Below are 18000 nucleotides of genomic sequence, written 5' to 3'. Positions count from 1 at the left end.
GTGTCTCACAGGGAATGCGAAACCCTGAGGCCCTGTTTCGAAAATGCTATAAAGGAAGAAGGTTCTTTTGTTGGAAGAGATAACATACCTTTTCGGTACCATCAAAGACCCGAACAAATAAATCTGGTTATTAGTGAAAGTAGAGAAAAACTCGAAGATGAATCAGAGGGTTTAAAATTCCCTATCCATATCTGATCCAAATGTGTATGATTTTGATAGTATAATTAGGAATAGCGCTCTAGAGGATCGACTCAGTTCATTAGAGATTGATGCATTGAGAAAATTACTAGGTCGGTATCAAAGGGGTTTTTCGAATGAGCCCGGAAAAACGCACCTAGTCGAGCACGACCTAAAATTAATTAGTAATGAACCAGTTAGGTCGAAACCGTCCCGTACCTCTCAGCGCCAGACAGAGATTCCTAAAACTGAAATAAAAAGAATGTTGGATTTAAAAATCATTGAAATCGGTCAATCCGATTATACTTCTCCAATGATCTTAGTGGAAACTCCGGGAAAAGACCTTCGTACCTGTATAGATTACAGACGTTTGAACTCAATTGTGCGAACACAATATTTCCCGTTGCCAAATATCAAAGAGCGTGTCGAAAGAGTGCCCGCCGCCAAGTTTATTACCGTAATTGACTTAGCAAAAAGGTACTGGCAAATTCCCCTTAGTAAACAAGCGCAACGTTACGCTACGTTTGTGACAAGTTTCGGAACCTATGTCCCGTTAAGAATGCCTTTTGGTTTGGTTAACGTCCCATATTTCTTTAGTAAGCTCATGTTACAGGTGTTAGAGAAATGTGAAAGCTTCAACGTTCCGTATTTAGATGACATTGCGATCTACTCGCAGAATTGGGAGGATTACTTGAAACACATAGAGGAAGTCTTAAAACGTGTAGGCGACGCAAATTTAACTATTAATCCGACTAAATACAAATTTGCCCAAAATCATAGTAAATATTTGGGAAATATCGTAGGACGGGGAGTAATAACAGCCCCGGAAGCCAACATCAAGGCCGTCTTAGATTTTCCTACACCCACTACAAAAACGCAAATTAGAGCTTTTCTGGGCTTAGCGGGATATTACGCTCACTACGTAAAGGAATTTTCAGTAATTGCAGCACCCTTAACAAATGTTTTAAAAGGGAAAATTAAGAGAGAAAAATATACTTGCACAGAAGAATGTAATCAGGCTTTTGAAGAGTTAAAGCGCAGACTGGCCAAAAACCCAATACTGTACGCTCCTGACTATAAAAAGGAATTTATCCTCCAGACGTATGTTTCGGATATCGGAATAGGGATCGTGATGTCACAACGTGACTCAAAGGGAGAAGAACATCCTATTCTGTATTTAAGTAAAAAATTTACGAATGCTGAGAGCAAATACAGTACAACGGAAAGAGAGTGTGCAGCCATTATTTACGCGATAAAAAAAAATTAAATACTATTTAGATGGACAAAAATTTGTAATTGAAACGGACCATAATCCTTTGGTCTGGTTGAATTCAAATTCCGGATCGAATGCGCGGTTAATGCGATGGTCTTTGGAATTACAACCTTTCCAATATAAAGTGCGGTACAAGGCAGGAAAAAAACATTTAAATGCTGATGCTCTTAGCCGAAGTGAAATTGCAAATTAATTAAAATATTATTTTTTTTTTTGAATTCTGTAAATAAAAAAAAAAAGAATTTTTAAGAAATGACTTTTGATTTAGCAGGTAAGGCAGAGAGCTGCCATACCGTAAAAAATGTATAAATATGTTATTATTATTATTTTAGTTATATATTGTATTCAGGAAGATTAAATTTTAAATGTTGTAATTAGGCCTCTCAGGAGTATGAACAAGTTTATTAGAGATAAGCAAGGATTTTTTTTCTCGTTAAAACCAAGAAAAAATACTTTCTGCAAGGGTGGGGTAGTTGTAACATTCCCCGTTTTCCAATGTACTGATAAGACATTTACAGCCAGCTGTGTCGTCGCTGTTACTTACTAAACACCTCGAGATAGCCAGATGGTGGATCTTATCACCTGGGTGGTCTCGCATCTGTTCATTAGCGACTACAATGACAGACCACATGTGGAATTCCTCGTCCAAGAGGTATTGATAGTACCTTCAAAGAGAAATGGGTGTTCAAAAATCTGGATCCTAGATTTTGCACTCTTTATGAAAGGACCTTCCCATCACCCACGGCAACGGCAACGTCGTGATGTTTCGGAGTTCCGCGATGTCACAAAGTGGTCACGAGCACCTCCACATCATAATTTGGAATAGATACTTTAATTTGTTAGTTTAGGGAAAAGTTAAATTTAGTTGAACTAGTTTGGACGAGCGCAATAAAGCTCTAACGTCATGAAATTTGGTAATTAATTTAATTTATACATATTTTTCAATATTTGATCTCATTTAATTTATTAAAATAATAAAAAGATTATTTATGGGGTAAATAGATAATTTTAATGGATTTACGTTGCACGTGCCTTTTTTCTATGGGGGACTGATCATAACTGGGCTGAATAAAAATTACAGAAAATTTTCACGCGTGTAGCACATCGTAGCTATCTAGGGCCTAAACAGTAATAATTTTGAGAATTTTAAGCCACCAAATTGGCAACAGAGTTACGATGTCCTCAGCTTTTTTACGGCTGGGAAATTAATGTAAGTATTATCAATTGCAGCTCTAGGTCTTTTCCTAGAGCTGGGAAAAGCAGGATCGTATGCAGGTAGATTGAGTAACTCGTTGCGAATCTGGGGTAATTTTTCAAAGAACTTAATTGACGTTCTTTTAATAAATTCCGAAACAGGTTCAATTTTGAGGTCGTTATGTATTATTTTTCCTCTGACGTACCAGGGTGCGTTAACTATTTTCCTCAGTTGTCTGTTTTGAAAAACTTGCAACCTCTTGATGTTAGTGGCTGATGTCGCCCCCCATATTTGGGAGCCGTACATCAGTATTGGTCTTAAAATGGCTTTGTAGAGCAGAAGCTTGAGCCTAATCGATAGCTGGCTCCATGGAGCAATTAAGCTGTTGAGTTTACAACTCATTTTGGTAGCTTTGGAGAGGGCTGCTTTAATATGACTATTAAAGCTTAATTTTGCGTCTAAAACTAACCCTAAGTATTTGTATTCATTTACAAAGGGGACGGGTTGGCCGAATATTTGGATTGGGGCTAGGTCAGGCATATTCACTTTTTTAGTAAATAGGAGGCACGCGCATTTACTTGGGTTGACTTTTATTTTCCAGCCGATGAGCCAGCACTGCAAAATGGTCATGTACTGTTGAATGTTTGCTATGACTATGTTTGGATCTCTATGCTGTGTAAGAATGGCGGTATCGTCTGCAAAAATTGCTAAGTGACAATTGCTAGCTCTAGGTAGATCGTTAACATAAATGTTAAAAAGAGTTGGAGAGAGTAAACTTCCTTGCGCACAACCGCTTCGGATTGGTCTGGGGGAAGAAATTACATCATTAACTCGTACCCGAAAATTACGAGAATAACCCATCACCCACTGGCACCGCTGAGGAAGCATATGGCTGAAAACCGATTGGCCGAAAGAGAGCTCAAATGACCAATGTAAATTAAGAGGCGGAGATTGTTGCCAAAATAAAGCGAGGAGATTTTTCTTTAGGAGGAGAGAAGAAACGTGGGCATTTTTGCAGCCATTCAAGTCAGATGGCATTTTTGCAGATTCGAGTTTGGGATACTGAACTGAGTAGACGTGTTTGTCTAACGCTCTGAACGCAACGTCTCTTATTCTATTAACCGGCCCAACTCGTCCTTTTTAGGATCAGTCATGGAAGGGCCTCCACCAAAAATCAAAGAGTTGGCAACAACATTTGAAGAAGTGGAAATTCTCCTTAATAGTGACATTCTAACACCCATCGATTGCAATTACATACTACATGTTATTCCTTTTATAGATGAATCGGACAACGACACCCCCCAAATGAGTGAGAAAGCAAGGGAGCTAATGAAAAGAGCCGCCGAAGCGAAAACCTTCCTGGAACAATATGACGACTCGGGTAAGTGGCAAAATTACTTGACTAATGATGTAGTGACTACCCCCCCCCCCTTAATGAGACCTCAACTAACTTAACTAATAACAACTCTGATCTGGTCAATGAGGAAAAAATCCAAACAACTGAGGAAAAAGAAAATCCTGAAGAAGAAGGTTTCAAAACCCAACGAGTTAAGAAAAATAAAAAGCGCACTTTGTCAAGCGATCAAACGCCAATAAAAAAAAAAAAAAAACAGTAGCAGCTGACCCATCCCCAGGCATTTAACTCAAAAATAAATATGAAGAATTAGGAAAGGATCTAGATGAATTAAAAGAAAAACTGATGATGTGCAAAAAATCCCCCTCCCCATAGTTTTAAAAAAGACAACTATAAAGTAATTTTTCAAAGAATAAATACCCATAGAATAAACATCACAGCCAAACCCAAAGGAGAGAACTTTCACATCTATTGTGAAACTATGGACGACCAAAAAAAGCTAATTAAATACCTCAACGAACAAAATTTAGAATATTTCGTCATTTCTGTCCAAACCGAAAAACCAATCAAAGTAGTTATTGAAGGCCTGCCGATTGACACCACCTGTGAAGAAATCGAAGAAGAACTAAAAAATAAAGGATACAGTATTTCTAAAGTCAACCAATTCAGAAGATTTAAAACAAAAGCCCTTCTCCCTATTGATCAAGTCCACCTGCTTAAATCAGCAAACATAGCCAAAATTTATGAAGAAAAGACCATGTTATACATGAGAGTAAAAGTCGAAAAATTTATTAGAAGAACAATAGGACAATGTTACAAATGCCAATCATTTGCTCACACTGGCTCCAACTGCAAAATGCAAACGAAATGTGTCCTTTGCGCAGAAAATCATGATTCCCGGACCTGCCCAGAAAAAATAAAAGAAAAACCCCAAATAAAGTGTGCAAACTGTGGAGGTCCACACACAGCTTCTTTCAGAGGATGCCCCAAATTTCCAAAGATAAAAAAAAGCAACCCAATAGAAGAAGGAAAATCTTTTGCCTCACTCTTTAAAAAACCAATAGCCCGGAATGACCCACCGCAAGAAGAAAACCACACCATACCAGTTCAGACTATAAATCAACCTCAAGAAGCAACCAACTCTAATAACCAGGATTTTGCTGATATTTTCAAACTTGTGAAGCACTTAAAAATAATAATGCAAGCCATCCCTAACATCAAAGATCTCCTTAAGAAACTTGAAACAACTATTGAAAAGAAAACAACCCGCAAAACAAATTATTCATCCTTGCAGAAGCAATGGATAATACCATCCTCAGCGCAAACTTATAAACCACACCTTTAATCTGAAAACAGAAAAAGCTGAATTGTGAAGAAAAAGAAAAGGGTTATTCAAAAACCGAAACCGTTCTTCGTTACACCTGACACTCAGGAACCCCCCAGCTCCTACCACCTTGCCACCCACCCCTCTGGACTGCTGACGGGAAATTCGAATTGTTGACCAGTCATTCTTACCTCATAACACTCCTACTGTTAAGCAACAACCCCCATTATTCTATTTTTAATTTATTATTCCTCTAACTCTCTTATTATTATTATTTTTATTAATATTTTTTTTTCTCTTAAACAAGCAATCTAAATTATCTAACCCATTCTGCACTACATTATTAGGTTAAATCAAGTTGTTGAGCCACTTTCTTACAGCTTCCCTAAAGGATTAGAGATTATAGGCAGATCGCCCAGGCTCTCCGTATAAATATTCGTATTACTGGAGAAGTAGCAGTAGACGGTTGGATTACGCCCATGGGTTCGGAGTCTGAGAAAGACCCCTGGAGTAGTCGTGTTGATATGATGGAGAACTGAGTTTCAAGAAAAACCTTCGATTTTGACTGTTGTATCTCCTACTACACTTGTAAATAACTATTTATTGAACCAAGATTAGAATAAGTTGTTATTTGTATATATAGGGCTGTAAAATAAAGAATTGTCTGGAAATTCTGCTTATTATTTGATCAGTCTAGATCAGGATATTATAATCTGTCTATCTTATCTATATATAGAGAGAGTAAAAAATATAAAAAAAGATTCAGAAATATATATAAAGTAAAAAATAAAAAAAGAATCTGGCCTGAAGACTTTCTCAAGGGTCACCCTCAGGCAGGGATTCAAAACAAGGGATTTTTCTGTGAGGGGTCAGACTTTTTGTCCAACAATATTGACTCCCCGAGGGTCAATTTTGAAGAGAAAGTCTTCAGGCAGGATTCTTTTTTTTATTTTTTACATTTGATTCTATTTTTATTTCTTTTTACTGGTTATGATCATCTGTGTTTTAGTGGCAGCAGCATTAGCGCTCTTTTTATGCTTTTTTAGTTTGATTCAGAAATAATTTTGCTTTTTTTGGGTTGTTTCAGAAAGAGTTTTGAATTGGAATTTTCATAATTCTTATATTTTTGATTATTTCTTATATATAATTTTTGATTAAATAATTTAATTTCCTTGGTTGGGAAATGAAAATGCATAAAAAACTTTGACTTTGAAATTAAATGATAGGAAATTCAGATATTATATGCATTTTTACAAAAGGCAGAATTCATATGAAGTCAAAAATACAATCTTAGTAAAAAACACTGCGACATGTGACAATAGTATCTAAAGATTCAGGGCTAGAGGATTTGGATTCAAAACTCTATTCCACCTAAGAATCGCTGTATAAGTGTTAGTACAAATTGAATCAATCAGTGTGAAATGTTCACCTATTTGTGTAGCCTGGAAAGCTAGGGTGAGTGTTTCTGGCTAAAATACCGCCTTACCCATGTTCGATATTACGAGGTATTGCTTTAAAACCGGTCGTAAATACAATTACAACTTTAAAACAAATGGAAACTTCATGTCAAAAATAAAATCCAACTAATATTTGAGAAACTTCACATTTACAGATTTCTCTTTAATCTTATGAACTGAGGCATCATTTTCGTTGCCCACACTTATTTCTTTAAGTGCACAAAACATTTCCCAGTTATGAATTTCTTTGCCTGAGGCAATTAATTATTGTCATATCGAATTTGTAAAGGAGAGATTTTTCAAGAAATCCAATCTTGAATCTGAAGGAAGAATTCATTGATGAGATTTGCATAAGATATTTAGTTTCGGCAATGATGTGATCTTCGATTGCCGAAGATTTCACATATTTTTGATGTTATCCTTAATATTTTTACAAATTTAATTATTTCCGTTCAGAATTTTCATGTTTAATCTAAATTGATTAATGCATGTTAGAAAGCAGCAAAAAAGCTTTCATTTTCTCCAGAAAAAATACTTAATCCTGAACACTCAATATACATAAGTCCCCCTTAGGGAGCACTTTGATTTGGAAGATGGATGGCAAAACAATGTGGAACCATTTTTTTTCCTTCACGGTCACTTTTATCGATAAAAGAGGGAAAGACTACAATAAAACTAGGAACTTGTTCAGCTACTGTAAATATCCTGTGCAAAAGGCTCCAATAAGAAGGAGCTGAAATTGGAACGAATTAAAAGATGCAAGTTCTAGATGACAGCTCACAGATAGTTTCCGTAAATCGATATTTTTCAGCGAAACAGCGAAGTTCTACTTCCAAATAACACAATATGTACGTTGATGTTCATTAATTAAAATTCCAAAAAGGGTGCAAAAATTAACATTCAAATAAAAAAAAAAAACCCGGAAAGTTTTGAATTCAAAAGTTATCCTTCCTATTTAATATACCAAATTCGTTTTATAATCGAAAATGTCATTCGAGTTTTAGGCTTAAAACATATCCTTTCTCCATCTCGGAAAGACCAGCGGCGACGCTATGTCGATTCTTTCCGCTTGAGATGGAGAAAAGAGCGGAGGGAAAGGTATATATAAAAAAGGTTCGTTTGCTTTGTCGATTTTGTTCTCAAACAAAGGAAAGGGCATCCAGATGAAAGAAATGAACCGCTTAGCAATGCTTTTTTCGCTGGCGCCTGACCAATCAGCGCTACCGCATGTGGCTTGGGGGAGCTTTGCTTACTCCAATAAGTAATGCTTAGATCTGGGACGGGACAATAACTTCGCAATGCCTGCACCACAAAATACATAACGCTTCTTATATTTTCTGGATTTTTATAGGATAATCCTGTTTCAAAATTTATATCTTATGAAAGTAGGAATATTTTTCCAAAAGACCTGCGTATCTTCCCTTCGTCTTTTTCATGTAATAACACATTTACTTCACAGCACAGAAAATAAAACTGAGAATAGTTTTGGGATATTTTGCTTCCCATCGATTCTACCGACCAAGATGTGATAAAACTCTACAGTTTAGGTGACAAAAGCAAGTTTCATATGCAAAAATCGTTTCACTTTAGATTTATAGCACCCACATCCAAGAAACTCAATAATAATGACACTCTGTTCTTGATATAAGATCTTGGAAAGAAACTGGTTATAAGATCGTGACTAAAATAAAACTTCTCCAAATTAATTAAAGAAATAAAAATCTAGAATTGGAAAGAAATGTTACTGATTGCCATCACTTAGTTTAAAATAAAAACTGTTGAGAAAAATGGACTTAATCATAGTAAGATTTTACAAAAATTAAAAGAATTGCATGTACTATAGTATTTAAAAAATAAAAAAAAGTAAAATTAATTAATTACAAATCTTTCCTTTTTCTGAGACGATTCTGGATTAACTTTACATGAAGAAGAAAGTAGGATTTCAATCATAAAGGAAGGAGGGAATGCAGGATAGAACGGTTTATAAAACGAAAACAGTCCTAAATCTTGAAAAGAGCATTGAATCGTACAAACAACAATTTCGAGAGAAAAATGTCTATCATGACACCGGTCAGGATATTTTAAGCCTTTTCATCTCACACTGCGATCATCCCTTTCTCTTCTTGGCTGACTTCTTGAAACTCACTACTCCTTCTGCTTTTTCATCTTTCATTTGTCCATTTTCACAGTTTAAGGAAATTTGTAGCTGCTCCAGAGCTCTCGAAAGGAGTTGATGGCGTGGATCCCAACGAAGATCAATTATTCTCCTACTGATGTGTTGTGGTACGAAAGTTTCTTTTTTTTTTTGGGGGGGGGGTTAACGCCTTCATTATCTAAACCACAGTTGCATACGTTCTTAAGAAAATATCTGTGATGCTTGAAAATATTACAATTAAACTAAAACAAGTCGTTTCGAAATCAAAATAATTCTAGCACATTAGGACCCAATACATTACTAGAAAGTGAAAATAAAGAATTCAAAAAGTAAAAAAGTCATGCAACCATTTCTATTCGAAAAGTCCAGAAAAAGCAAATTGCTTTTAACTGCTGAATTCTTTTTAAAACTTTATCTACATTAGATCACAATTTACTTCTTATATCAAGAACTTACTACATATCAGACGTATGATGACTTTCATTTCTGAAGACCAAACATTATTGTAGTTTACTTTATACTTAGAAACATGTCATTTTATGATGCTGTTTTTACTCCCTTGTTAACGAAGAACAAGTGTTATAACCGTCAAGCAATTCAACCTCGAAATTTTGCTGAAACTACCCATTTTAGATTTCCCCGAGTCCAATCAATACTATCTATGGAATTGCGATTATCTTTCTGTAAATAAAGAAATTGAGCACACAGAATTCCAAAAGAAATTTAATGTCTTAACATTAAAATCGTAAATGTTTGGAGAAATCATTTAGCAGTTTGTCTGTCACATCAGCATCAAACTACATCATCAAAAACGCAACCGAACCATTTTACACTGCAACAAGCTAAGTTTAATAAATAATATATGCGACCTACTCATAAAATGGAATATTTTATGAGTATGTTCAGTTTAATTGTAGATGGGGAGGGATTCATTATGCCTGCCCAATTTTTTTTCTCTCGAAATGATAGAGTTAAACACAAAATGCACGAGAAATTTGAGGCTTTCTTTTCCCTTTCTATAATTTGAATTATTAAATAATATATATAAACACACCTGTGACTTTCTTAGATTATCAAATAAATATTTTTTCAAACGCTGTAGCATTTTATTTTTAATATAATGTTCAGATTCTCTGTAAAAAGACTAGAAAAAGTAAGAAAAAATCAACATTATGTACACACGTAAAGATGACCAGAAATGTGTAGTGTGCTTATGAAACATATTTTACAGGACAAAATCGAAAACTCATGCATGTTGTTACGAATCTGCAATGTTGCAGTTAGTTTCATGAGAAGGACGGTAGTTTTACAGATACCTCTGATGGATGCCAAACGGATGATGAGTTAATAATCCCCAAATTTGGCGATTCCAGAATCCCCAGAAATTTTGTTGATAGGTCTATTAGGATGTGATTCATAGTAATCTTCCTAAAACTTTCGCTGACCTGTCTCAGGGGCTATAAAAGTACATGAAACCGAACAGGAATGAATCAGTTAGCTTACCAATCAGTTGAACTTAAGCAATTAATGGGATGAGTATTGAATTGCGAGCCGAGTCTAGGAATCAAGTAATGATGCATCGTCATTTCGTGTGCTGGGTAACTAGTCGTATAATGTAGACAATAGAGAGTCGGTAATCGAATTCAGTTAAAGGCGAATAGATAGTATAGACTTGCAGAAGTTTGAGAGACGTGGATAGTTTAGTCAAGTCTCTTTACCTGCTGAGTTCTGCCTGAATGGTTGTGCTGTTGCGGTTTTTTTACATCGATTAGCCATTTTTGTACTGCTGTTTATACGTGTTCTTCTTCTGTGCATTTAGGTTGTTTATTTGTTCGTGTTTCCGTGTTTAATAAACGTCTCTTTTTGTTATTGAGCCCGTTAGACTGTTTCACCTTACACAGAATATACCGGATTAATTTTACGGACTTTTCGGATTTTGAAAGTAATTTTAACTAACAATCTATTTTTGACATCATTCATTTAGAGTTAGCTCAATTGGGAGGGAATATCATTGGAACTCAAATTTTAATACATTTTAAAATCATAAATTATGAAGTTTAAAATCATAAATATTCGCACATAAATAGCAAAACGTTTAAAGTGATAGAGTGTAATTTAAATTTGTCAAATTTCAATTAAAAGGTGCGTTCTATCACCGTTTTATTTTCAAATGGATTCCTTCATGCATTTCGACATCGAAATATGATGTTTTCTTTTTATATAAAATTTAATATTAAGTTTAGATACATCTATGAATCTATTAGGATGCGCCAGTCTAGCTGTTTATTACATTTATTTCTCTTTATTACACAGATGTATAAGACGAACAAATGTCAGACTGATACGGACTTAAACTGTCAGAAAGCGGCAGTTATTCGATATAACAAGTTGGGATCCCCTCAGAAAGAGATTCTGAATAACCTCTTACATCAGGGAGTTTTTATCCTTAGCTTCATGCGATTAAAGATGAAGTTTACTATTTCCCTTGAACACCGCTAGCTCTCTTCGTTTTCCCTATTAATAACCAACATATAAGACAAACAGAAATGTGCAACGCAATATATATGTATCAGAGAAGTCAGTATTAAAGAAAGCATTGAAAAATTGAACATTCATTTCAAATTCTACTTATGCTTATGCAAAGAAGTATTCTAATAGGCAAAAGATTGCATGTTCCCCTCTCCCCTTCGGGCATCATCTACAATTATTCCCCCTCTGGTTTGATGGCAGGGGCAAACCATGATGCAGTAAAATCGGGCAGTAGAAGAAGAGCCTCCCGATCCGGATAGAAGCCATAAGTCATAATAGTTCACTGTCAGTATTAATAAAGCTTATGAACAGAATGGCAGAGAAGGTCACATCCATGGCCTTCTCTCAACAAAAAAAAGAGATATTTTACGAAGTTGGAGCTCTCAAGTATCACCACAGCTCGTAAGTGACGAAGTGAACATATTAAAAAACATACTAACAAAACAATCAAGTAACCCTACAATCGTCAAATGGCCATTTGAGTCTAACTCCTAGCTTATTCCTTAAGAATGCCGATATATAAATATATAAACATATAAGTTCCATTAAAAACTATTAGAAGAATTTCAATAAAAAGACACGAAATTATATTTTTCTAGACTATACGTCAAGAAAAGGTTAATGTGCTTTTAGATTCATCCGACGGGAGCAAGGAGAAATGAGAACAGTTGTCATCTCTCTTCCCCTTCCATAAAATTGTGAACCTTGGTTCAGGTCGTTTGCTCAGATTTTTATTTTCCCAGTTCTATGCCTTAAAGTTGTGTGCTTCATAGTATAAAAAAATAAAACAGGTATTTATGTATTAACTACAAGCCAGTGATGAAAAATAGTTAGGAAAGATCGATCTTTGGTGAGAATGCAACGTTTTTATTGCACCTTATGTGCTATCTTTGGAAATGAATCGCTATATACAATTAATACACAAGGCACTAGAAAATGGATTATTTTATGCCACTTTTATCAATCTATTGAAGCTTTCATTTTACAAGAACTGTAATTGTAAATTACATGATTATGTATTACATTGTGAGCTATCGCATTTACATGCATGAGGAAACCAACATTGAGTCAATCCCTTGACGGATCTATATTTTAACCAAAATTTCCTCTGTCCAGTTTTTTTTTTTTTTTTTTTTTTGTAGTCACAGTCTTTATTTGTACTCGGAGAGTCGGGCAGAGAAATTGGTCCTGAATTTATTCGATTCAAAAATTTGTTGTCTGCATCTGAAATTTACAAATTTGATATAAACGCCATATGCCAAATTTCATGAGTCTGGTTCAAAGTACTGTGTTATCGTATTTACCGACTGATAGACACAATTCAAAATACGTGTATTTCGGGCTAGAGAGAGTTTTAAACGTGGACACTCGTTAAAATCTCATCTTTTTGTGATTACAATATTTTCTATTTGTATATTTTGCATGCGAGAAAGTAAAAAAAATAATCAATTTCAACTAATGTTCAAACTGATTTGTCAAAAATTGTAACAGCCTGATGCTTTGCATAGTTAGAAGTATACGAAGAGAGTAATTTGATAGGGCAAAGACAAATATATAGTGAGTGTTCCAAAAGTGGAAATATGTGTGAAATTTTGAACTCAGTCGTTGGAAAGAAAAACGTCCACGACGTATTCACATCCTTTCTCACTGTATCATGCGTTGGCATAAGAGAGAAGTCCCGAAGCTAAAGTATTGAAGGAATCTGTGCGGTCTTGGCCGTAAGGTCTCGACTTCGGGATCAGAGTGTTCCAGATCCAATGACAAAGAACCAACCTATGAGTGGACCTGTTCTACATATCTATCCATTTGGGATAGTGCCCTATCCCAAATGGATTTCCAAAGTTTGAATTAGGGATTGCCTGCTCTGATAGGGTCGTCTATCTTCTTCAAATTCCGAGTATAACGATACAATATGCCCAAGTGTAAGGAAGAAAACCCAAAATTGATTTGGTCAAATTTAATAGAGTTCTGCAGATGACAAAACTTTAAATGGATTTGTTTCAAAATTAAATATGCTTGTATATTTCTGGTAATAAGTCTACATGCCCAATTTCATTTATTCAGTTCCTAGAATTTTGTGTCACCATATAAACAGAGAAAGGGACGCATTTTTTAAAAAGAAAATCTATAAGGACAGTGCTGAGACCGTTCCTTCGGTCGCACACATTTTAAATTATCATGTTCACACACAAACAGGAGCAGTAGTAAAACTATCCTTTCTGAGATCGAGTTGGAATTTTTCAACTTTTACAGTACTTTCTCTTTGCATACGAGAGCGAAACTTTGTATACGAAAACTTTGGATCCCATGTTTCATTCAAAAATGATTGATTTCCTTATAATTAACAAAATTTGAGTAATGATAAAATGTCTAGCAATAAAAATGGCCATGGATTACGGTTGCGCTGAAATTCGAGAAAACTTTGAATTTATCATCATTAATAAAAAACTAAATCATTTATTTATTCTTTAATTTTTCAGATGGATTTAACACATAAATGAAACAACATTTAAATGAATAAAATAAAATAACAAATCTTTTGATAGATTAAGTATTATCATTTGGTTATAATAAAGTGTTACCTAAATTGATGTAAAATTCAAATGAGTAAATCGTTTTCTCACATTTAGAATTCTTTCTCGAAACATGTCAATTAAACTTCAATGTTTCAACCAAAATGCCTTTGACAAATGTTTGATGAGCTCAAAATATAAGCATTTTTAAATATTAAGCATTTTTTTTAATATTTAAAAAAAGTTGCTTCAGAGTGAGGAAAACTGAGAGTTTCTGGATACTTCATGCTAAGAAAATAACATTAAATATTTTTAAAAGCATGACTTAATTCTTGTCTTAAAAAGTAGAAAATTATTTACCAAACTTATTTACCATGAACGAAAAACTAATATCGAAAATATCTCAAATATTAACAGAAATACATTTTAATAAATATTGAAATGAATAAACAGAACCAACATCAGCGTTGAAAGTTATATTTAAGTTAAATTATTCAATTATTATATTAAACTGAAATTGCTTTTTCATTCACTGTGCGATCAGCAAAATAGTTTTTGAGTTTTAGTTAGTATATTGAGTACTTTCATCAAATACTTCCTGAAGTTATCGCATATAAAGGACAAAATTTCGCTTTATATGTATAATTAAAGACAATTCAATGAAAAATTCTCTCCAGTATAAACTGTAAAATTCATTTTCCAAACAATATTTATGCAAAATTAGAATTTCTGTATTTAACAGTTAATCCTGAAGGGCACGTACGACTTGTACACACATTCGGGTTATGCCTCATTATTGCTGAGGATTCATCCAAGAAATGAATATATTTTTTAAAAGAATTTTTAATAATTTGCGGATGATATTTATGTAATTTTTTTATTAATTACGCCAGAGTAGCGAGAGCGAAAAACATGCGAATATTTCATGGTTGGTAAGAAGTAATAGTTTTATCTTCAAATTCCGCGGCATAAAATAAATAAATCGTGAAGTACTGCTAAATTTTGCATGCACGCCATTTTTGTTGTAATGTGTAGTAATGAAAAGAAAATGTTAAACAATTATTCTTTTCCTACTTCTATACTAAACTTAAAACATACAAATAGTTTCGAATTTCACTCAAATGCTAAAGTATGAATTCGTGACAATAGTAGATAATGCTCTCTGAAGGATAATAAATTGACATAAAATTCAATAACAAATCATTTTCTTGATCGTTTGTGTTTAAAGGTGGAAGAAACAGGTTTGGTTAAGTTGCTCCAAAATAAGTAATAATGTGTAAAGAAGTCAAATTAAAAAAAAATGTTGTACGTAATGTCTATTAAAGAATAAAATTTCGCTTAAAAAAAGAATTGATCTGAATGATTCAAAACAAACTGGTTTATTGCTACAAACATGGCAGGTGAAACTACAAGCCAAAGTTTAAAATTGTCACAGACGAAATGAATCCGATTTTACAACGATATAATCAACTTACTTATGAGAATGGTATTGCTTACAGAGGGAATTTTGCTTTGATCACATCTTTAAAAAGAATCTCGGTGGAATAACATTACTTTTACTAGAAAAAAAATTCCTAAATATTTACTAGAAATAAATCGGATTTTTTATAGATTAGTCCTTTTGTAGCATGTGAAGGGTGACTTACTATTATTACTATACTACATTAGTTCTTAAAGATTTTGAACAGGAGTTCATTTTCAACGATTTTCAAAATAATGTAATCCAAGAAATTGGTAAGAATATCAAAATACGCGAAGAAATTGTTTTAACCATGTCAGCTTTTAAGACGCCATTGGGATCCTCAGAAGATGCAAAAATGATATTAACCCTTATGTTCATTTTGTATAGTATACCATACATACAACTTTATAAAAATATACTACCACTATAAAATAAAAATATATATAAAATATAATTTTAGGCATTTAAAGTAGAAAATAGATTCTCTTCAGACTGTGCATAGTTGTTGGAAGGAAGTTTCTCGACAAAAGAATTTTTGCTTTTTTTTTTAAATCAAAAACTACATTTCCGTGTACAGCAAAAATTCATTTATCTTCCACGATGCCATTCAAATAGTATAAATATTATATTCCAGGTACTATAAGCATATTAATATTTCTTATTTATATGCGCACATGTTATCACTCAAATGCTTTAGAATATTTTTTTTTGTCATTTTTGTAAAAAATATTATGAAAAAAAAAAAAAAAGCTTATAGCGGTTTTTAAGAATCATTATGTATGGACTGCAATTTTTAGACCAGCCTGTGAGACTTAAAAATTGTTTGATTGTACTGATATTCTTAGTTGAATCAAAAATAAAGTTGCAGTTGCTAAGAGGAGTTTATGAAACATAATATATTACGTAACAGTATTTTTGTAATAAAATATTATACATAGTATGTCAATTGACCTTCTTTATATTATACATATGCACGAAATTTTATCTATGTATTTTACGAAAAATAAGGAGAATATTTTCATTGATATGTCTCTCAGTTAGTCAGCTTAAGACGTGCTGTTCACTGCAGCAGCTAAAATACGATGCGCATTTCGAAATGACTTTGCACCAAATCTTTGGCATACATTGGCAAGTGATGGCGATTTTTGTTGTATGCAGAGCATTGACTCATGTCATACGTAAATTATAAAATAATTTTATTTGAATTTGTTTTCTTCTTAAACAGCAAGTTATAAAAATTCTCGAGCCGTCAGATAGATAACAGATTTCTTTACCTTAAATTGTAGTTCAACATTTCTTTCATCAAATTTGTTCATTTTGTATATTTATTGGATTTTATTTTATATAAAATAGAATTATATTCTTAATAAAAGTGTCTGACTGGCTAATATCGAAACTACTCCAGATATCTGTCACGCGTAATTTACTGGAAAATGCAAATTACAAATAAGACAGCTTGATTACTAAATTATTTATTTTATCCGATAATAGTAAATGCACATGCAAATCTTTAAAGCAACCATCATCTGAAATTTTATTTAAGTTCAATCGTTTATTGTTTGAAGAGGAAATTTTATAATCAAATTAATTTCTCCTTCTCACGTGTTAGTCTCTTCAAAGTTTCTATGCTTGTATGTTCTCGTCAACGATACACTATTTCAGAATTAATTCTCATATAACCGATTTACGTGTTCGTCTTTTTTAAAATGCATACAATATTTTAGAGAAAAGAAAGTAAATGCTAAAATTTCTTGCAGAATATTTACTAAAATTTCCTTAGCTCAGTTTTTTTTATAACTATCAACTTACCTGGCAATTGAATGGTGTGCTGGTAGCAATCTTCCACAGTCGGCTTGTACGTGCTGCTGAACACATCGTCCAAGAAGCGGAGCACGAGGCTTGTCTTCCCCACCCCTCCCGCACCCAGCACCACGAATTTACTCTCCCGCATGAGGTCACGATAACGAGGACTGATGTTTAAAAGAAATCGAACTTCTTGCTTCGAAGATTCTAAAAGAGGTATTGTTGAAAATCAATAACCATTGATGGTTTGCACGGCACGGTATCTTCGAATTTTTTTTTTCTCCCTCCCACAATTCAGATTTTTTCCTAATTGAATTTTCTCACCAGAGAAGATGTCATTTTCAGTTTTCTCTCATCGTTATTCGAACGATTGGCAATTCGTCTGAAGAGGAATTGTTGCGTAGGTCGGGCTGTTTCGGAATCAAACAGTGATTGAATAGACGTAACGATCATTCCCACGTGATGGTACCCCCCTCAAGGATCCGGGGACGGCTTCTGGCGACAGACGAGATTGGGCTCCTCGCCAAGCGCCGTCGCCAAGTGAATGCATTTAATTCAAGCGGCGCTGATGAGTCGACGCAGCCGTGAATGACGGAGAAGCAGTTTCATGAATGGAAGAGATTTATTCATGATTCTGATGCAGCCGTGTGCCTCTGAGAAGGGGACGCAGAGATCACTTTTCTGCTCTGATTGACAGGAAAACTGTTGCCTCCAGGAATCATGTTATGAGCCAGAAAAGTAAAGCATTATAATAATCT

At 34.0% G+C, this 18000-nt stretch overlaps 1 protein-coding gene across 1 annotated transcript in view; it reads right to left on the bottom strand.

The window, feature by feature from the left end:
• The window catches only part of LOC129966490 (ras-related protein Rap-1b-like), a 77904-nt gene extending 60514 nt beyond the window's left edge, over positions 1 to 17390 (bottom strand). The window contains exon 1 of the mRNA XM_056080918.1: positions 17249 to 17390. Coding sequence (XP_055936893.1) covers positions 17249 to 17390 — 142 coding nt within the window. The remainder of the gene's footprint in view (positions 1 to 17248) is intronic.
• Between the last annotated feature and the right edge of the window lie 610 nt (positions 17391 to 18000).

The sequence above is a fragment of the Argiope bruennichi genome, chromosome 4, assembly GCF_947563725.1.
Source record: "Argiope bruennichi chromosome 4, qqArgBrue1.1, whole genome shotgun sequence".
NCBI lineage: Eukaryota > Metazoa > Arthropoda > Arachnida > Araneae > Araneidae > Argiope > Argiope bruennichi.
Note: the sequence above shows the minus strand (reverse complement) of the source record. Positions and strands in the feature narration are given on the sequence as shown.